We start from the raw sequence: 19,472 nt of genomic DNA on the forward strand, positions 1-19,472 counted from the left end.
TAAACTGCATTTGCTAAAATACTTCAAGGCGGGTGGAATGTGTCCGCCCCCGCCCAATTTCTTTTCCCACGTCTGTATCGGGATAGTAATCTCTTCTTCAAAGTTTTAATTCGAACGCAACCAAACATTAATTGGAAAAAAGTTGCGCTCTCGCTTTTGCGACAGCTCAACCGATCCCGACGTGGTAAGTGTGTTTCCAAATTTTTATATTAAAAATATATTTATTATAAGAAATATTTTGTTTTTTATTTAATATTTTGTGTGAAATCATTTCTGCCGTCCGTTTCCCCACGACCAACCACAACCACGAAACGAGCCACACCGTGCTCCACTACCCGAATTATCACTACCATCATACCATTTGTTAAATTTGTCAGAAAGTTTACTGCATACCGTTATCATCGCCGTTAGCACTTGATTCAATACCCTCGCCATCTGTTTTGCTCTACAATGTTTAATTACTATGCAATAACCTGCTTGCTACTCTCGTCTCCCGCGTGCCCTATGGTTCAATATCGTTGTTATCTGCTCGATTGCTCTAAAAAAATTTGTTGTAAAACAATACACTGCTTCTCTCGTCTCTCGCGTCTTCTCCATTTTTTCAGCACTGTCCCAAACATTTTTCTGTTTTTAGTTTGGGACCTTTAGATGGGATGAAAGAAGAAAGAAATGGTGTAGTAAAAGGTAGGATGGAAGGGGATAAAGCAGGAGGATATAGTGATTTTCTGCTAACTCCAACCATAGTATATGCAGGCTTTAAAGGTTGATAGGAGTTAGCTTCCCCCGTTGTAATGCTGCAGCAGCTCCTGAGTTGTTCTTTCTCACATAAAATTTTTTAAATTTGCAAAATTGTTTACTTTTCCTGAGTAACCATTTACTTATTTTGGTATTTGTCCTTTTACAAAACAACAGGTTGGCTGCAAAAAGTTTTCCATCATACATATGTGGTAGCTTTTTTCTTATGGGGTTTAAGCAGTTGTGAGGTTTTTTTGGATTAAAGCTGTGAAATGTTGAATGTGGAGACGTACTGTGTGGTGTGGTCATGTGGGTTGTGAGTTTGAGTTGTGTTTCCATGTGTGGTGGCTATACTTGGAGAAATTATACTCATTGTCAGTAGGGTAATCTTTTTTATTTTTATTTTTTTTTTTTGCCTTTTATATAAGGGAACAAATATATTTTAAATGTTCACAAAACGCCTGGCTATCGTCCCTATATTTTTTTATAATTTATTGACAATGTTATGACAAAATTTATGTAAAAAAACTTTGGGAAAAATAAAAACGTTAAATATTTTTTTATTTATCAACATTTTTTCATAATCATAGGGACGATAACCATTCACGTGTTTTTGTGTTTCAGATGATCTCAACATAAAAAAAACGCATCTCATTCACCCAGCCATTTCTCCGCAGATGTCATCAAAAAATTCCGAAAAAATTAGTTTATACTTCCCACGATATACCTTATGATATGTGAAAAAAGTTCTATTGTAGAATAAAAATTTCTGTGAAAAAAAGTAAAAAAAAAAAACAAAGGCCAGATTACCCTACTGACCCCTTAAACTATATACACACAAGCGCATACATGACATACTTTTAAAATCGAAATACAGAGGAGCATTTGCCACGAATCGTGGTGCCAAATCCATCGAAGTTGTATTATAAGTTGTGAGCAGTGTACGACAATTTGTGAGATATTCAAAAAAAAGAAATACAGTAAACTCAAAAAAGCGATAACACAGAACAAAATTTTCTGTTCCTTCATGTGTTAAAGCTTATAAATTAGTAATTTCTCACTTCTATTGACAGCCGTTGAACCGTTCTTTCCTAGGCAAAGCGAAAAAGGTGGAGATTTACATTTTAAAGAACCACAAACACACTTAATATCAAAGATATGCTACAATCTGATGAGCGGTTCGGATATTCTGGATCACTAAGCGTCGTAATATACGAACAGGACCCTGAAAGTAAAACACAAAGCCGTTGACGGAGTTTTTTACGCAATACCTGTGAAAAGATGTGTTTCCAAAAGTAATGGTTTATGCCAGGGCTACTGCTATTGCAGAAGACTAACAAATTTTATAATGACGCAGTTTCTAAGGGACATGGATGTTTCATGGAGTACTTGCATAAATATGGTCATGACATTAGAATAGCTTACTCCTTCTATCATAGCAATTGGGAAAACGCAAAGCACTTTTTTATTGCTCAGAATTTACAAAAGAGTAATAATGGATTTTGCACACTTAATGTAGGTACTTTTGGTTTACATTTGCGTTTTTGGAAGGTGTGTGATTATCGGCATTCCCTGTGGTCGACGAGACATACTCCGGGTCTTGTCACCACTCTGGTATTTGGACCTCAAATCCTAAACACGTATGCCATTCATAAGTACCTATAACACAAAAAGTCATTCGTGGATGTTAGGTAAACAAGTATATCTATTGGTGACATGCCTCCGCGTTCTTCACCGCTCAGCGTTAACGCCGAGGCGGCATTCCTAAATAAAGTTGCGTCTTTACGTCAAGTTCCCACTTAAATTCTAAAATTAGTATAAAAGAAATGATATGCATCGCGACTTACAGGGTTTGTCCGGAAAACAATAGAACTGATTTTCTTCCACCGCGACTGTACTTCGGAGCGTGCGCGCACTGACTGGATACGGAAGAGGGCGTTCCTAGCTAACGAATGATCTGCTGGTCAGGACAAACATTTTCGCACGACGTGTTTCTGTGAGTGGTGCAAGTCGAAAATCCAGCGTTCGTGAAAGCAGAGGTACGCGATTATATTCAGTATAAAATTCGGTAAATTTTCGATAGAGACCAAGCAGGCTTACCCAGATGTTGCTTTAGTAAGAAGTGGTGTGTTTCGGTGGCACCAGGCCTTTTTGGAGGGCCGGGAAGAGGTCGCTGATGAAGAACATGGTGGAAGACCTGCGAGTTAGGCAAACAACGACGATGGGACTCGTATGCACAAAGTTTTGAACTCAGACCGTCGACTAAGTATTCTTTTAATTGCCCAGATGTTAAATGTATTAAAATCTGTGTTTAAAGACAGACAGAAATGATGGCGAGTGGAAGTGTGCCAAGAAAATTTTAAAGGGTGTGAAAGAGACACCCAATTTTTCAATAACGTAATCACAGCTGACGAGTCTTGGATTTTGAGCATCATTGCCTAAAAAGGCCGATGAGAGGCAAGCATTTTGAGACGACGGAGGGGATCCAGGCAGCATCCACCTCGGCTCTCAAGGCTTTTTCGTAGAATGCCTTCCGCGATGCCTTCAATGCTTGGAAATCGCGCTGGCAGTGCTGCATCGAGCAGAAGGAGCCTATTTTGAAAGTTTTTAAAGAATTGTAAGGATTGGTTCAATAAAATTTTTTAATAAACTCATTCCTCTTACTTTCCTTACAAAGCCTGTATATTTTTAATAATACTTATATACATTGTTGCAAACATTAAACATCGCGGCAAAATATACGTTCAGAATATATGTTCTTTGTGTTTTTGCAGCAAATTTTACTTATAATTACAATTTCTCGTTTTCGGCAGCAATTTACTTCTTATCCCGCTGTCAAAAAAGTTTTTTCCAACGCTCAGCGTTTCCACCGCCCCTTATAGGAATGCGCCTATAAGCATGAGGAATTTTTGATAGGAATTTTGCCGCTGCCGTTTTTATTTAGGTACAGCTATTACCAATCGAAAGCACTTCTGCGTACCCTGCAGGACGGAGGTAACAGATTGCACAAACACATTGAAACATTTTCAGGTGTTCACTAACACTGTTACATTTTCTGGAATTTTCAATGGAATGGGAGAATACGTAAGTAAGATAGAGAAAAACTATCGACATTATAAACATATTGTAATGTTAACTTGTTAGAATAGGAGAGGCGAATACCCAATATTTCAAGAAGAATAAACGAAAAGCGCAGTTTATTTTGGATTTTAAAGAGGTAAGTTCGCTATTTGATAATATGATATTTTATAATTAATTTCTAATTTATATAAAGGGTGATTTTTTAAGAGCTTGATAACTTTTTTTAAAAAAAAAACGCATAAAATTTGCAAAATCTCATCGGTTCTTTATTTGAAACGTTAGATTGGTTCATGACATTTACTTTTTGAAGATAATTTCATTTAAATGTTGACCGCGGCTGCGTCTTAGGTGGTCCATTCGGAAAGTCCAATTTTGGGCAACTTTTTCGAGCATTTCGGCCGGAATAGCCCGAATTTCTTCGGAAATGTTGTCTTCCAAAGCTGGAATAGTTGCTGGCTTATTTCTGTAGACTTTAGACTTGACGTAGCCCCACAAAAAATAGTCTAAAGGCGTTAAATCGCATGATCTTGGTGGCCAACTTACGGGTCCATTTCATGAGATGAATTGTTGTCCGAAGTTTTCCCTCAAAATGGCCATAGAATCGCGAGCTGTGCGGCATGTAGCGCCATCTTGTTGAAACCACATGTCAACCAAGTTCAGTTCTTCCATTTTTGGCAACAAAAAGTTTGTTAGCATCGAACGATAGCGATCGCCATTCACCGTAACGTTGCGTCCAACAGCATCTTTGAAAAAATACGGTCCAATGATTCCACCAGCGTACAAACCACACCAAACAGTGCATTTTTCGGGATGCATGGGCAGTTCTTGAACGGCTTCTGGTTGCTCTTCACCCCAAATGCGGCAATTATGCTTATTTACGTAGCCATTCAACCAGAAATGAGCCTCATCGCTGAACAAAATTTGTCGATAAAAAATTTTCGAACCGAACACTGATTTTGGTAATAAAATTCAATGATTTGCAAGCGTTGCTCGTTAGTAAGTCTATTCATGATGAAATGTCAAAGCATACTGAGCATCTTTCTCTTTGACACCATGTCTGAAATCCCACGTGATCTGTCAAATACTAATGCATGAAAATCCTAACCTCAAAAAAATCACCCGTTATATATATTATTAATTTCTTTTATATAGAGAAAACGAAAGAGGTTAACAAGGAGAAAAAGGTAAGCATTGTGAATTTAATGTTGTGTGTATAATTAAAAATTTTAATATTACAGAAATCATTTGGACCATTGGTAAAATTCAAATCTATTGCGTGCAGCAACCAAATAATGGAGTATGTTTTACATTATTAAAGTTAAATAGTGTATATTTAATTCAAATATTTGTTATAGATTGTGCATTTTATTTTGATTTTATTATTAAATAAAGAGAAATAATAAAAAAACTGAGTTTTATTTAAAAGAATTTAATTTGCTAGAAGTAACAAATGGGTAACAGATAATCTTGTTACTGCTTGTTCTTCCTAACATGCTTATATGTTAAAGGTAACAAACTGATAACCAAAATAATAACACTAACAGATATTCGGGTAACAAATGCTTTTTGTTATCCATAACACATGGGTAAGCTAAGCGCTAACAAAATAATTTGTTACCCGTAACATACTGTGAAAAGATTTGCTAACAAATGTGTGTATTCTGTTAGAACAAGGCAGCATGCGATATTTGCCATTGGTTAGAGCGAGATAACCATTCACCATCAAATAGCTATGTGTTACTTTTTTCCCACTCTCTGAACAAAAGTAACAAATATTTTAACGAATGCAAAAGTGAACAATAACAATTCGCTTACACGTTTGCTAACAGCTACCCGTCTTGCAGGGTAGTGTGTGGCTTCCTTATACTATGTTCAGACCGAAAATTTCAAAGATTAGATTACACTTAAGCATTTCATAATCCAACAGTGTTCTCACTGCCGTTAGAAAGATCAAAAAACACTGTTATTGTCATTCAAGTATTTTGAAATATAGTATTTTTATTTTTTGTCATATAGTATTTTGAAATAAAAGCCGTCTTTTTTTAATATTTTCCATATAATAGAAATAATGGATGCATTTTTTCATTTGTTTGGTCGATTTTCAGGTGAAATTAGATTCATTGCTTAAAAAAAAATTTGTTTGTTTACATTTTTTTCCCTTTGCAGTGTCTAAATCAGCTGTGACAATGTAACAGATTTCCAGTGCTGACTAGTATTTTTCCAGTGCTGACAAGTAGATTGCGCAAAAACAGAGTCGCACGGACAGATTTAGCGTGGATCAGTTTCAAATCATTTCAATGAAGTGATTTTGAACTGTCATTTTTGTATGGCGAAATCATGATACATTTTTAAGTGATTAAGTGTCGGTCTGAACATAGTATTAAGGAGAGCCACCTATCAGGGTTGCCAGTAGAAAAGACGGTTTTGTTAACCAAGAACTGTCGTTTTATCGAATTTGTTTTCTGGCAGCTCTATTTATTGACGAGTTATTTGAGCTGTATGGCTTTTATTGGCTGAAATATGACCAATCAGAATACACCATCTGTTTTTATATCTTAATTCGGTTGACTCTTTTTCTCATGTGTGGAAACCGTGTATGAAAGAGGTAAGACGAGTGTTTAATTTTACCGGCATTAATCTATACTGAGCATTTGTTTCAGTTCTTACTCTAATTTAAACGAAGTGGGTTTAGATAGTGGTCGATATATATCGCAAAAAATGGATTCGTGGATAATCAAAATATTACCCATATTATTATTTACATTTGAGATTGTTAAGTCTGAAATTTATTTAGAAGATAATTTTAAAGATGGTAATGTTCATAGTACTATGTACTCACACACATTTGCTGATGTATTTATTTCTTTAAGATACTTGGGAGAATTTATGGATATATAGTAAACATCCTGGCAAGGAGTTTGGTAAATTTGTAAGGAGTTCTGGCAGATTTTATAGTGATGAAAATGTTGATAAGGGTAAGAAAATTCTAAATATTAAGTATGTATCAGTTAATTTGCAATACTAATTTGTGTTGCCTTATTAAATCTTAAAGAATAATTGAATCAGGGGGATAGTTAAAGTAGTATTTTGCTGTATTATGTGGGATCAAAATACCAGTAATCAGCGTTAAACTTTCCTGTATGCATAGTATATACATACACTTTGTCAATTAATTGTCTGCAACATGCAAAAATTAACTCATGTATTGCTAAATTTAGCATAAAGTAACTAATATATAGTATGAGGGACATAAACGTCTGTAATAGATATAGAAGCGTACAAATTTTCTGGTGGGGCTTAGGTCAGGACTCTGGTACAGTTGTAGTTCAATATATTCGGGTTTTGTGAGTACAAAACCAAATTTAATAGAATTTAGAATGTTCAGATATACATTTTCATCATCACAAGAGAACACCCGCAGGGAACGATTCCGATTACTTTGGCGGTCGAGAACTGAAAACGAATTTTGGTAAAAATGGAGTAACACTTATATTATTTTGTTTTCTTTTACTCAAATTAATTTTAAAATCACTTAGCGCACAAGGCAGTTGAAAAAGTTAGAATGCTTACAATTTCGAGGAAAACGTGCGTGGCCTGGCCTTAACTTAAATACCAAATATGAAGCATTTTTTAACGACAGCGTTTTCTTTGTATTTTCACGTAATTTTTTTTGGGGTAAATTTTAGAATAGCATTCCCCGATGTCAGGGTTAAAAAGGGTATAGAGACCTCCTCTATCAAGAAAATATATACATATATCTATATATATATACATAGTTGCCGCTGACTTATAGTTTTTGAGATATTTACATTTATAGTTCAAAAATTCAACTATTTAAAATGTTCGTTTCTCCCATTTATAATGAATAATGATAGTTTTTGGAAATTTTTTCAACTTTTATGTCCACTAACACTTCACTAATTCCTTTCTAACCATTTATTTTATATTAAATAGTGCAAAAATAACTTTTATTCAACATTTAACTTTTGTTCAATTATATTTGTCACACAACAAAAGAAAATGTGGAAGTAACTTCCAATTTTTTAGGGGTTTGAGAGGGTATCCCAGCGGCATACATATGCATATTTTGAAAGTTTTTAAAGGATTGTAACGATTGGTTCAGTGAATTTTTTTTCAATCCACTCACACTCACATTTTACAGAGAAGAAGCCTAACGCGATATATTTTCATAAATGCCACTGAAAATAGTTCGCATAGTTGCAACAAATTACAAAATAAATGAATAGCTGTTTTGCGATATTGTTAGTTAGAAATATAAGTGTAAAATTCACGCATTTTAAATAGTTGAATTTTATAACTTTAAATGCAATAATCTTAAAAACACTATAAGTCAGCGCAGCGCCAGCTATATATTTTATACATATGTATGTATATAATCATTGTCATATGACTTGTTTTTCGAGCACTGAAAACAGCAAATACAATACAGGCGTGATAATTTCAAAACAATAAATATTGCAGATCAAGGCAACGAAAATTAAGTCATATTATATATAATATTTCATGAATATCCATTTTTTGGGAAGGTTTTGGGAAATTTTCAAATGCTAATAAAATTATGAGTGCATAAAACATTTTCCATATTCCTGCAATATCGTTACGCGAACTGTTATTATTTATTATTGGCTTGCTTATAATTTTTAAGTTCAGGACATCTTATTATATTTTATAAAAAAATATTTATTAAAAACAATTTTACGCATTTTGTATAAACATATAATTCGGTTTGTATATATATATGATTTTAAATGCCACAACATTTTAAAAATATGTTTGAAGTTTATGTTAACTTAAAAATTCTCACAAACATGTTTGAGAGGCTATGACACCCAACAATTTGAACCAACTTTGTTTTGTCATCAAACATATGATTTCAAAGTTAGTCATAATCTTATTTTTGAAACAACTTCAAATATTTGTTGTAAAAAGCTATGAGTATTTATAAACAATTAATAATAATTTCTACCAAGGATGTTATGAAATTGTTTTGCAGTTAAAACTTTTTAAAATTAGTTTAATACTTAATATTTTTTTCACCAGAAATATTTAATTGCCTCATGTATTTCCAATGAATGACATATTTTAAAAAGTCAAAAACGTTAAAAAACTTGATGAGCTCTAGGCATTTTTTTTAAGTAATAGTATATCAGAAACGATTTTTACACATTTATTCATTAAAATTAAGTGTATCCAAAAAAGCGGTAAAATGTTTAAATTTTTCAAGAATTGCGGTTAAAAATTGAAAAGTTCGATGATGTGTCGGGCGATTGATAGGAATTCGTTTTTTTATGAAAAACCATTAGCATTTGAAAATTTGGGTCGGCTTTAGTATACCATCCCACGATTTCAGGGTTAAAAGGGCCGGTGTATAATGCGACCAGTAGCCTGAGTTTATCCCTAGTGAGGTTAATTACAAATTTAAACCTGTTCATGTTGTACCCCCCAATTAGCAACTTGGCATGTCCCATACCATGCACTCGTTGCCGATGCCTTTCTCTGCCTACTCCCTCCTTGCGGAGTAACTCCTTTAAGGTATGGTGACCCACCCCAGTGAAGGGTTCGGGTCCTACCATTATTGGTGGAGGCTGCGAAGCGGGCGAGCTCGTCAGCCAGTTCATTACCGGCTATTCCTCTGTTACCAGGCACCCAAATAAGGTGCACCTGGTTACGTTACGCTAGGCTGTTCGTTCTCTACACTCCTGCACTAGTAGCGATTTCATCTCATAGGAGGAGATGGCTTTTAGTACCGCTTGACTATCGCTAAGTATGGTATGGAAAACTTCCCTTAGGTGTGGAGAACTTGGTGCGTGGACCCGCGATCCCTACACCGATTCCCTCCGACGTTTTCGAGCCGTCAATGTAGCACCTCAAAGTACTATTCCTTAGCATCAGCTTGCGAGTGGAATCGGTTCCACTCAGAGGGCTCCATAATTTTAGTATGCTCTGGGCATTAGTCACTAGATCACCTTTGGGGGTTCTACAAGAGTATGCTTCGGTCTTGAAACCTTCTGTCAGTCGGCCACCTTGCCACGCTCTTTATACTCACACATTTCGTCTTCTCCCTTTTTCTGTGTGCAAATGCGTTTCGCTTCCCGCTTCAACTGTCGGTATCTATTTCATCCCGCACGAGTTATGGTTGATCGTAATATTGCGGAGTAGGCAGTCTGTTTTCTTTCCGCTGCGATCGGTTGCAGTTATACGTAAGAAGCTTGAAATGCCGCCCCACAGTTCTCAACACCGAGTTGTTGACGAATGCTCTCAGAGAGCAGGAGTGCAAGTCGAGTAGAACATTGTTTGGCTGTCTGTTGTGATTGCAGCTTCTCAACGTCGAATCTTCTTTGTATTTGTTGACGTGCGTTTTTGACTGCATATAGGCAGGTGCGAATCTTGGCTCAACATGATAGTGGTCCGAGGCGATGTTAGGACCTCGGCGCTGACCGACTTCGCCGGGACCCAAAATATTGTTATCTGTCGTACTAGATTCCAGCATAAGAAATATCATCAAGCTACCTGGCTGTCTCCGGATAGAAAAACCACCAACCACATCCATCATGTTGTGATAGACGAAAGACACGTCTACAGTGCTTTAGATATGCGTACTAAAACACTGGAGACGTGTCTTCCGTCCATCACAACATGATCGATGTGTTTTAGAGGAGGCGAGTGGGACGCCTCAGAGATCAACCAGCTGGGACCGGACATTCCATGTGCATGCCCTTAAATCGTAATCCTTAACACGTTTGCAGGGCCGTCATCAAAGAGTGCTTTCTCATCTTTTTTTCTTTGGTAGTGTTTTTGGGCAAAGATCGGAAGTCGCTTGAGCCATATGTAAAATAATTGTTTCTGACAAAGTAAATAGCAATCAGATTACTTTCCTCACTTGCGTGAACTTCTATACATGGATTCATCCTCCAAATTAATTTTTACTTTACTGTTTTTTTTAATCGAAACACGAAGTTTAGTCGCGTTATTACTTTAAAAACAATAAAATCGGTCCCTTTTGTATAAGCACAGAAAATGTAGTTTGTGTTTTTCTCATTAAACGTAATAAATTAAAAACTATAACTATAATTAGATAATATAATTTAGTTTACTTCTGCTTACTAAAACATTAAAAAAACAAAATTAAAACAATACCGAACGAACGAAAAAGTCCAAAAATTTTAAGAAAGTATAGTGGTAAACTTTGCGTGGCCACGAGTATATACGCATTGAAAAAAAGTAAAAATTTATAAAGTCAGACGCTCTGTTTCATCCCATTCACAAACCACGATTTGGTAAGTTTTTCGATATGTTTTAGATCCTTATCCTGCATGAAAAAACTCCTTGTCTGTCTTCAAATTCGAACATATTAAGATTTGGAAGATATGAGGCCTCCAGATTATCAATATAGTATGTGACTCACATAAAACCATCGATCTTCCGAAATTCCTCATTTTTTAGTGTGCTTTTCACTTTCAATTTTCGATGATAAAGCGTTCATATTTTTTGGCGTACTCTAATCGAGCCTTACGGTGTTTACCACTTAGGAATATCTTTTTTTACCATCGCTGTAGAAACGTTATTTTTTTGCAATTTCTCGGTAAGAAACATATTTTTTATATCTTCCTGCAAGTTTTCCTTCAAAGCAGATTTTACGGCTTTTTCCATCATAAACAAACTAAAAATTTTTTAAACTGCCATACTTCATATTTTTGCTATATAAATAATTAAAACGAATATTAATGCAACGCTTAAGAATTTATAGTAGAATAAGTAAGGATTTTATACTCAACGTGCAGGAATCAAAGCCAGGGAAATACCGTACGGTAGGGGTGGGCATATTAGCCCTTAGTGGCATTTTGCATCGTTCGGGCACGCGTGCATATTTTGAGGGCTAGATGAGGGGATCATGAAGAGGGGAATAAGAGCAACGTATTTTACCACTCCATGTTTACAAATGAGAGCGCGAGCATATGTGGGAAGTTGCACTCGGGGTAATAATTGCAAAATTGCCTAACAATTTTAAGTTTATAATTACTACAAATTTATAAAATGTAAGACAAATTAAAAATATAATAAAATATTTTATTTTAGTAATCTTTTTGGGTTGGGTTTAGTTTAGTATCTCTTATTCCTCTCTAATTCGTGGACGGATTTTTTTAAATTTATATAGCACGGATAGCCAATGAATTAAACTTTTGTTTAAATGTAAATTTATTGTTAAATGTTAATTTGTTTTTTAGATATAAGTACGCAAAAAACGCACATTTTCACATTTGCTCAAACAATGGCTCTCTTCTTTTGAAGTTTTTGTTGCACACACATTATTTGAAATATATTTAATTGAATTAATGATAAATTATGGATTTTAAGTTGCAATTTTATGTACAATTTAATAAATAAAACAGCTTTCAATTACGTGTTATATTGTTCCTTGAAATGTAAGCAAAATTACTGAATATGAACTGTCAAACGACGAAGAAAATAAGCACAAAAGGAAGATAGTAATAACCCAACGAATCAAAATGGTAGGCCTTATATACTGCGGCGGTTGTTTCAATGTAATATATTATACTGAAAATATAATGAAAATTTGGAATAAAATATCGCGCGATTTTTTATTCCAAATTTTCGCCTGCGGCGCTTGTTTCAATGTAGTATATTATGCTGAAAATATATTCAAAATTTAAAAAAAGAAGATCGCGCGATGAAAGGGGGAAGGGGAAGGGTGGTATTATTCAAAAGTTCCATTCATTACCTTTCAAATGAGGGGGGTAGCAAGCCCCCTGCCCCCTCCCCCTTTGCGCAAAACCTCTTCAAAATGAGATACTAAACTAAACATTCCCCATCTTTTTTTTATTTTTCTTTATAACAGCATTTAATTTAGTTTATTTGAAATAATAAATTCTATGTTTGGTTTAATCTTATTTGCTGTAGCTACACGCATTATTGTACCAAAATTTAAATCAGATAACCTACTTCTTATTTTATGTTTGTTTAATTTCATTATTGAAAAAAAAATGTTCACAAGTGTATGTACTTCCAAACATAGATAAAATTCTCGAAGCAAAAAGTTTCAAACCAGGTAATTTCTTTTGAGAGCACTATGTAAATGATTAGCCAACACCGTTTCTTCCGCCCGTTTACCATAGAGTTTCCAACGATTTGGGGTTTTCCCCATAGAAACGAGTCAGCGATTGCTGACAGGGTTGCCCATCTCGATATACTGTGGTAATTATAAAAAATGTTTTCAATATGTTTGAAATTTTCTTAAACTAACTCAAAATCAGAGTCGAATGCTAATATTTATAAATATATAAACTAGTTTTAATAGTTTGATTTCAGTTTTGATATTTTATATTATGAATAATTATAATTAAAAAGTTAGATGTGCACAAAACTACATATGCGTATTGAGTAATGGCAACATTGTTCGAATGAAAACGAGAACAAAGCGCTTGCCGCCCGTAGCTAAGGGAGAAACTAAAATTAATTTTTACAACTGGCATCACCACAATTAACTGTTCCATCACAGGTGTGAACATAGTAGGAACAACCATAGGATATTGCGAAGTTTTAAAATGTGCTGTTTTCTTATTAAATAAAATTGTTTTTAGATACAAGTATAACTTATATAATTTTTTCCTAACAGTGATTAGAATTTCTCATCATACGAAGGTAAATAAAAACAAATATTAATGCGAAACTCTAAAAACTCTACCTCTTTTTGTTCACACAGCTGTACAATTCCGATATGAAGTAAATTTCCGTTATTTAATTTGTGTACAATGTCATGTGCTGAATGGCAGCATGACAGTGAACTGAAAATGGTGTTGTGAATCCTTCTACATGAACATTTGTGAGAAGTCAGCAACATAACAATGGCCGGCACGTACACAAGACAACACAGCTGTCCATTTAGTATATACACAATTTCGTTGTGGTCATACTAATACCTTGCAGTTCATTGAAATTGTAATATTGAAATTTTTTATGCAAAAAATAAGTAAATAGGTAAATTTATTTGTTTTAAATTATCCATTGTTATAACAAATGAGCTATTTTATGCTTTTATTTGTAAAATAACGTCAGGTTTGTTAGAGCTTTGAATAATTTTATATTTTACATATTAGTGGCATCACCACTCTACCTCATCTCTCTACTGTCGTTGGCAAATATAAAAATATATTGAAGTTAGCGAGAGCGACAACTGTTGGCCTGCAGCCGTATAGTCGTGCAACTGTCCAAATAACGGTGTCCCTATGAACGTGTGTATTTTAATATTTGACAGATGTCGCTTGCAGTCTGTCGCGCTCAATGTGTTCAGCACATCAATATTGCCGCAACTATTCTGCGATGAACATCAAGTTTCGGAGGAATGTAATTGATTTTTTTCTCAACTTTTTATCCCCTTCACTCCGTAAACTGATATTCTCCTCATTTAGCCCTCGTTCGCACTTTGCTAACTTTGCGGGCTAAAAATGTGCCCATCCCTTCCGTAGGGTGTAATAAGAGGTAAGATAATTTGCTTAATTGTCGGCACCAGTTGTGATTTCAATCGTATATAATCATATTGGGTTTCATCTTTTGGAAGGTTTGAAGGTCTTTTTAATATATAGTTTCAACAAATTTCGCAAAATAAATAAAAAGTCGCAGGAATGAAAAAATGTATCAATTGAGATTTTTTGTCAGAAACTACTTATAAAACTGAATATGCTGTAACGAATGTCTCGATAAATAGTTTACATTGTAATTCACTCTTGAGTTCAATTACTGGATTGTTAAATAAAAGTCCTATTTTAATAGCTATACACTTATCCTTATTTCTAATTTCAACAACGTAATGATTTACTACTCATCCGAAATAACAACTTTTTATTATTTATACATGTATCATTTGCTCTTATCACGGCAGCACTGTAACTAGGTGTCTGTTGCACAATCCGGCAGCCCTTATATACTAACTCGTTAACAAAACTTCGCAACTCGAATATTCCGGCAATTACGCTGACTAGTTAATGATAACAATAACTCGTCGTTTCTATTTTTGTTCTTGTATCCGTGTTCGTTACAATACTTTAAAATTTTTGCTAGCGTAACTTTACTACAAATTATCTAACGATTTCCATTTATATTACATATTCGCCTCAAGTCACAAAAATTGTTTTTAATTTGAAATTTAAATTTTAAAGACTTGTGACTGTATGACACAGTACAGATTCGCTCGGTTAGCCAACATAATTATGTTGGCTTGTCATAAACTATCATAGCTTGTACTTATATTGAACTAGAGGCATTGTCAGTTCATTGCTTTTCTCATTCACGAAAAAAAGTAGTTGACAATAGCGAGAAACCCTTATTTTGACAGATGAAAATGTAAATAAAGTCAAATTTTTTGTTTTCAGTTTTTTGTATTCTAGACCTCAAATGAATAATATGTAACGGGTGATTTTTTTGAGGTTAGGATTTTCATGCATTAGTATTTGACAGATCACGTGGGATTTCAGACATGGTGTCAAAGAGAAAGATGCTCAGTATGCTTTGACATTTCATCATGAATAGACTTACTAACGAGCAACGCTTGCAAATCATTGAATTTTATTACCAAAATCAGTGTTCGGTTCGAAATGTGAAAATCCGCTTTTTTATCGACAAATTTTGTTCAGCGATGAGGCTCATTTCTGGTTGAATGGCTACGTAAATAAGCAAAATTGCCGCATTTGGGGTGAAGAGCAACCAGAAGCCGTTCAAGAACTGCCCATGCATCCCGAAAAATGCACTGTTTGGTGTGGTTTGTACGCTGGTGGAATCATTGGACCGTATTTTTTCAAAGATGCTGTTGGACGCAACGTTACGGTGAATGGCGATCGCTATCGTTCGATGCTAACAAACTTTTTGTTGCCAAAAATGGAAGAACTGAACTTGGTTGACATGTGGTTTCAACAAGATGGCGCTACATGCCACACAGCTCGCGATTCTATGGCCATTTTGAGGGAAAACTTCGGACAACAATTCATCTCAAGAAATGGACCCGTAAGTTGGCCACCAAGATCATGCGATTTAACGCCTTTAGACTATTTTTTGTGGGGCTACGTCAAGTCTAAAGTCTACAGAAATAAGCCAGCAACTATTCCAGCTTTGGAAGACAACATTTCCGAAGAAATTCGGGCTATTCCGGCCGAAATGCTCGAAAAAGTTGCCCAAAATTGGACTTTCCGAATGGACCACCTAAGACGCAGCCGCGGTCAACATTTAAATGAAATTATCTTCAAAAAGTAAATGTCATGAACCAATCTAACGTTTCAAATAAAGAACCGATGAGATTTTGCGTTTTATGCGTTTTTTTTTTTAAAAAAAGTTATCAAGCTCTTAAAAAATCACCCTATACATATATTGTTTATTATATTAATATTCCGTTCACAAATTTGAAATTTCAAACTTAATTGAATATCAGCTGATTGTTCTTATCCGTATTGCCAACACAATTAATTTTTAAACTAGCATATTGGGTTGTCAAAAAAGTCTTGCGGTATTTTTATTGAATTTTTTGTTTTATTGAAATTGAAATGAATTTTTGGTGACTCATGCCCAGCTCTTGACCGATGCTACGGCTGCTACTATGCCGGTCTCTTTCGACCAATTCAGCGATTTTATCCCAATTTTCACGACAGGCCTTCCGGAGCGTGACGCATCTTCGACCACCTCTACACCAGAACGAAAACGTTGAAACCATCATTGTGCGGTGGAAATGGAAACTGTATCAGGTCCATAAACTGCACAAATTTTATTCGCGGCTTGAGATGCATTTTTGCCTTTATCCTAGTTTTTGACAACCCAATATTAAATAAGCTAAGTTCGTTTTATTTGTCCATGATTTAGCTATTAGCTTGTGATGGTCAAATAAAACACGCCTATTACTATAATCACTATCCATTACAAAATGCTAGTATGTTTACATATTTATAACAATGTCATTTTTTTAGGTTTGCAAACATCTCAGGATGCTCGGTTCTATGCAGTATCGAGAAAATTTGAACCATTCAGTAACGAAAATAAAAATTTAGTTATTCAATTTTCTGTGAAGCATGAGCAAAATATTGACTGCGGGGGTGGTTATGTAAAAATTTTCGACTGTTCTTTGGATCAAACTGATATGCATGGAGAATCCCCATATGAAATAATGTTTGGACCAGATATTTGCGGTCCAGGAACGAAAAAAGTTCACGTTATCTTTAGCTACAAAGGCAAAAATCACCTAATTAATAAAGACATACGATGCAAAGATGATGTTTATACTCATTTCTACACACTCATTGTAAAACCAGACAACACATATGAAGTGTTGATTGATAACGAAAAAATTGAGTCCGGGAACCTTGAAAATGACTGGGAATTTCTTCCTCCAAAAAAGATTAAGGATCCGAATGCGAAAAAACCAGAAGATTGGGATGACAGGGTATGTTATATTCTTTATAATAATTATTTTTTTAAGTATTAATAAAACTATTATACATAAGCCAACAATTCCGGATCCAGATGATACCAAACCTTCAGATTGGGACAAACCAGAATATATCCCTGACCCAGATGCTTCTAAGCCTGAGGATTGGGATGACGAAATGGATGGCGAATGGGAACCTCCTATGGTAGATAATCCGGATTACAAAGGCGAATGGCAGCCTAGGCAGTTGGACAATCCAGATTATAAAGGCGCGTGGGAGCATCCAGAAATTGAGAATCCAGAATATGTACCAGATGGCAATCTGTATTTACGGAAAGAACTCTGTATAATTGGATTTGACTTATGGCAAGTGAAGTCGGGAACGGTTTTTGATAACGTACTTATAACTGATGACATCGAAGAAGCTTTTAAGAAGGCATCTGCAATTAAAGATATACAGTCTGGGGAAAAAAAAATGAAAGAAGCCTTAGATGAAGAGCAACGAAAAAAAGATGAAGAAGAAGCTAAGAAGAATGCGGACAAAGACGAAGATGATGAAAAAGATGAAGATGAAGCAGACGAGGCGCAGTCAAATGATCATGATGAACTCTAAATAATAAAATGATTATTTGCGATTTTTACAAATATATAAAAAGACTTGATAATTATTATTTTGTTATAATTATTATTTTGTGGATAAAAGTCACTGCTTCTTAAGAGTATGAACTCTCGTTATTTATCCTCAAACATTAGAAAAATCAAATAAATATCAAAAAACTTGAAGTAGTAATACTTATATGTAGCTGTTTTGTTAATGTAATGTTTGTCTGGAGAATATCGTAACAGTATTTTACTTTTATTTTCACTGGTTTCAGTTTTTTACATATTACTAAATGAAGCAGAATCAACTACACTTATTACTGTTTGCACATCAAGGTAATTGTGGTGAAGCGAATGCATACGACGAATCGAACGTTTTTTCGAAAATGCGATGTGTTCATATTGTGACTGGCGAATGAATAGATTCACTTGACTTCATTCTTGTCATACAAAAATCATTGAAAAATGTCTCGGTGTATCTCAAACTAATATTTTTGACGCCTTTAGACTAAAAATTATTTTCCTTTACCTTTTGTGTCAACAACGGCTTTACTTTATAAAAATAAAAATACAATAACGTTGATTTATAATATATTTTGAAGATTTTTATGTTGTAAGGAAAACAAGCAACTTAGGTAGGAACGGGATCACTTCAATTCCATGGAAGTTCCTGTATTGTAAGTATCGACTGAAATAAAAGTGTATGTATGTACATCACCTAAATTTTCATATTCAGAATTAAGAAAAACGTTAAGCAAGTATACATACATACATTTGCATGTGCTAGACAACATAAAGCTAAAAAGTTATTGGTTGCGTAGATGGAATGCATGTTGCGATTATTGCTCATCATAATAAGATATATTTATGCAAAATATGACGGATATAAGTACCCACGACTCATGTGACTAGTTTCTATTCACTAAACAGTCTCTAGCGTTAGTCTCAAACTATTGCCTCAAATTTTAGACCTGATAGTTAGCTAAATGTTACATAAATATTATGAAACAAAGTCAACATATATTTTTATTGATAATTAAGTTTTTTGACTATGTTATAAAAAATTTATTATTTGTTATAGACATATTTATTTTCATTCAAGTGTAAAAACATCTCTGAATATTGAAATGGGGTCGGCTTTAGTATACGATCCCACGATTTCAGGGTTAAGAATTAAGAAAATATATAATTGTTGCCGCCGCAAACTTATAGTTTTCGAGATATTTGCATTTAAAGTTGAAAATTTTGCAAATTTTATCTTGCAATTTCTCGATTTCTAGTAATTATTTATTTCATATTATGCACTTTTTATGCACTTATACTTCATTACATTGTTTCTACATATTTATTTTTTAGTATTTATTTAGTTATTTGCTTAAAATAAGCATTTTATATTTTACACAAATTTCATTACATGCACAATAACAAAAGTATTCCGTGTTGACAGATAATAAGTGTTGCCATAATTACACATTTATCAAACGAATAAAAATGAATAAAAAATAAGATTATACCCCAAATACATAAATCATTGCCCCTTTTCTTCATACATCATAATTTTTGATCGGGTAGGCCACCAACGCCAAAAAGGAGTTTTACTCAAAAAAATACC

The 19,472-nt window shown here is 34.4% G+C and overlaps 2 protein-coding genes across 2 annotated transcripts in view; one reads left to right on the top strand and one right to left on the bottom strand.

Moving 5' to 3' along the window:
- LOC125776627 (uncharacterized) overlaps window positions 1-19,472 on the bottom strand; it is a 518,523-nt gene that overhangs the window by 30,414 nt on the left and 468,637 nt on the right. The window lies entirely within an intron of this gene.
- LOC105232867 (calreticulin) lies at window positions 6,466-18,056 on the top strand. The gene is made up of 4 exons (XM_011214749.4): window positions 6,466-6,628; window positions 6,687-6,791; window positions 16,803-17,275; window positions 17,337-18,056. The coding sequence occupies exons 1-4, from the start codon at window positions 6,535-6,537 to the stop codon at window positions 17,871-17,873; spliced, it is 1,209 nt and encodes a 402-aa protein (XP_011213051.1). The 5' UTR covers window positions 6,466-6,534; the 3' UTR covers window positions 17,874-18,056.

This window comes from Bactrocera dorsalis, chromosome 2 (genome assembly GCF_023373825.1).
Source record: "Bactrocera dorsalis isolate Fly_Bdor chromosome 2, ASM2337382v1, whole genome shotgun sequence".
Taxonomy (NCBI): Eukaryota; Metazoa; Arthropoda; class Insecta; order Diptera; family Tephritidae; genus Bactrocera; species Bactrocera dorsalis.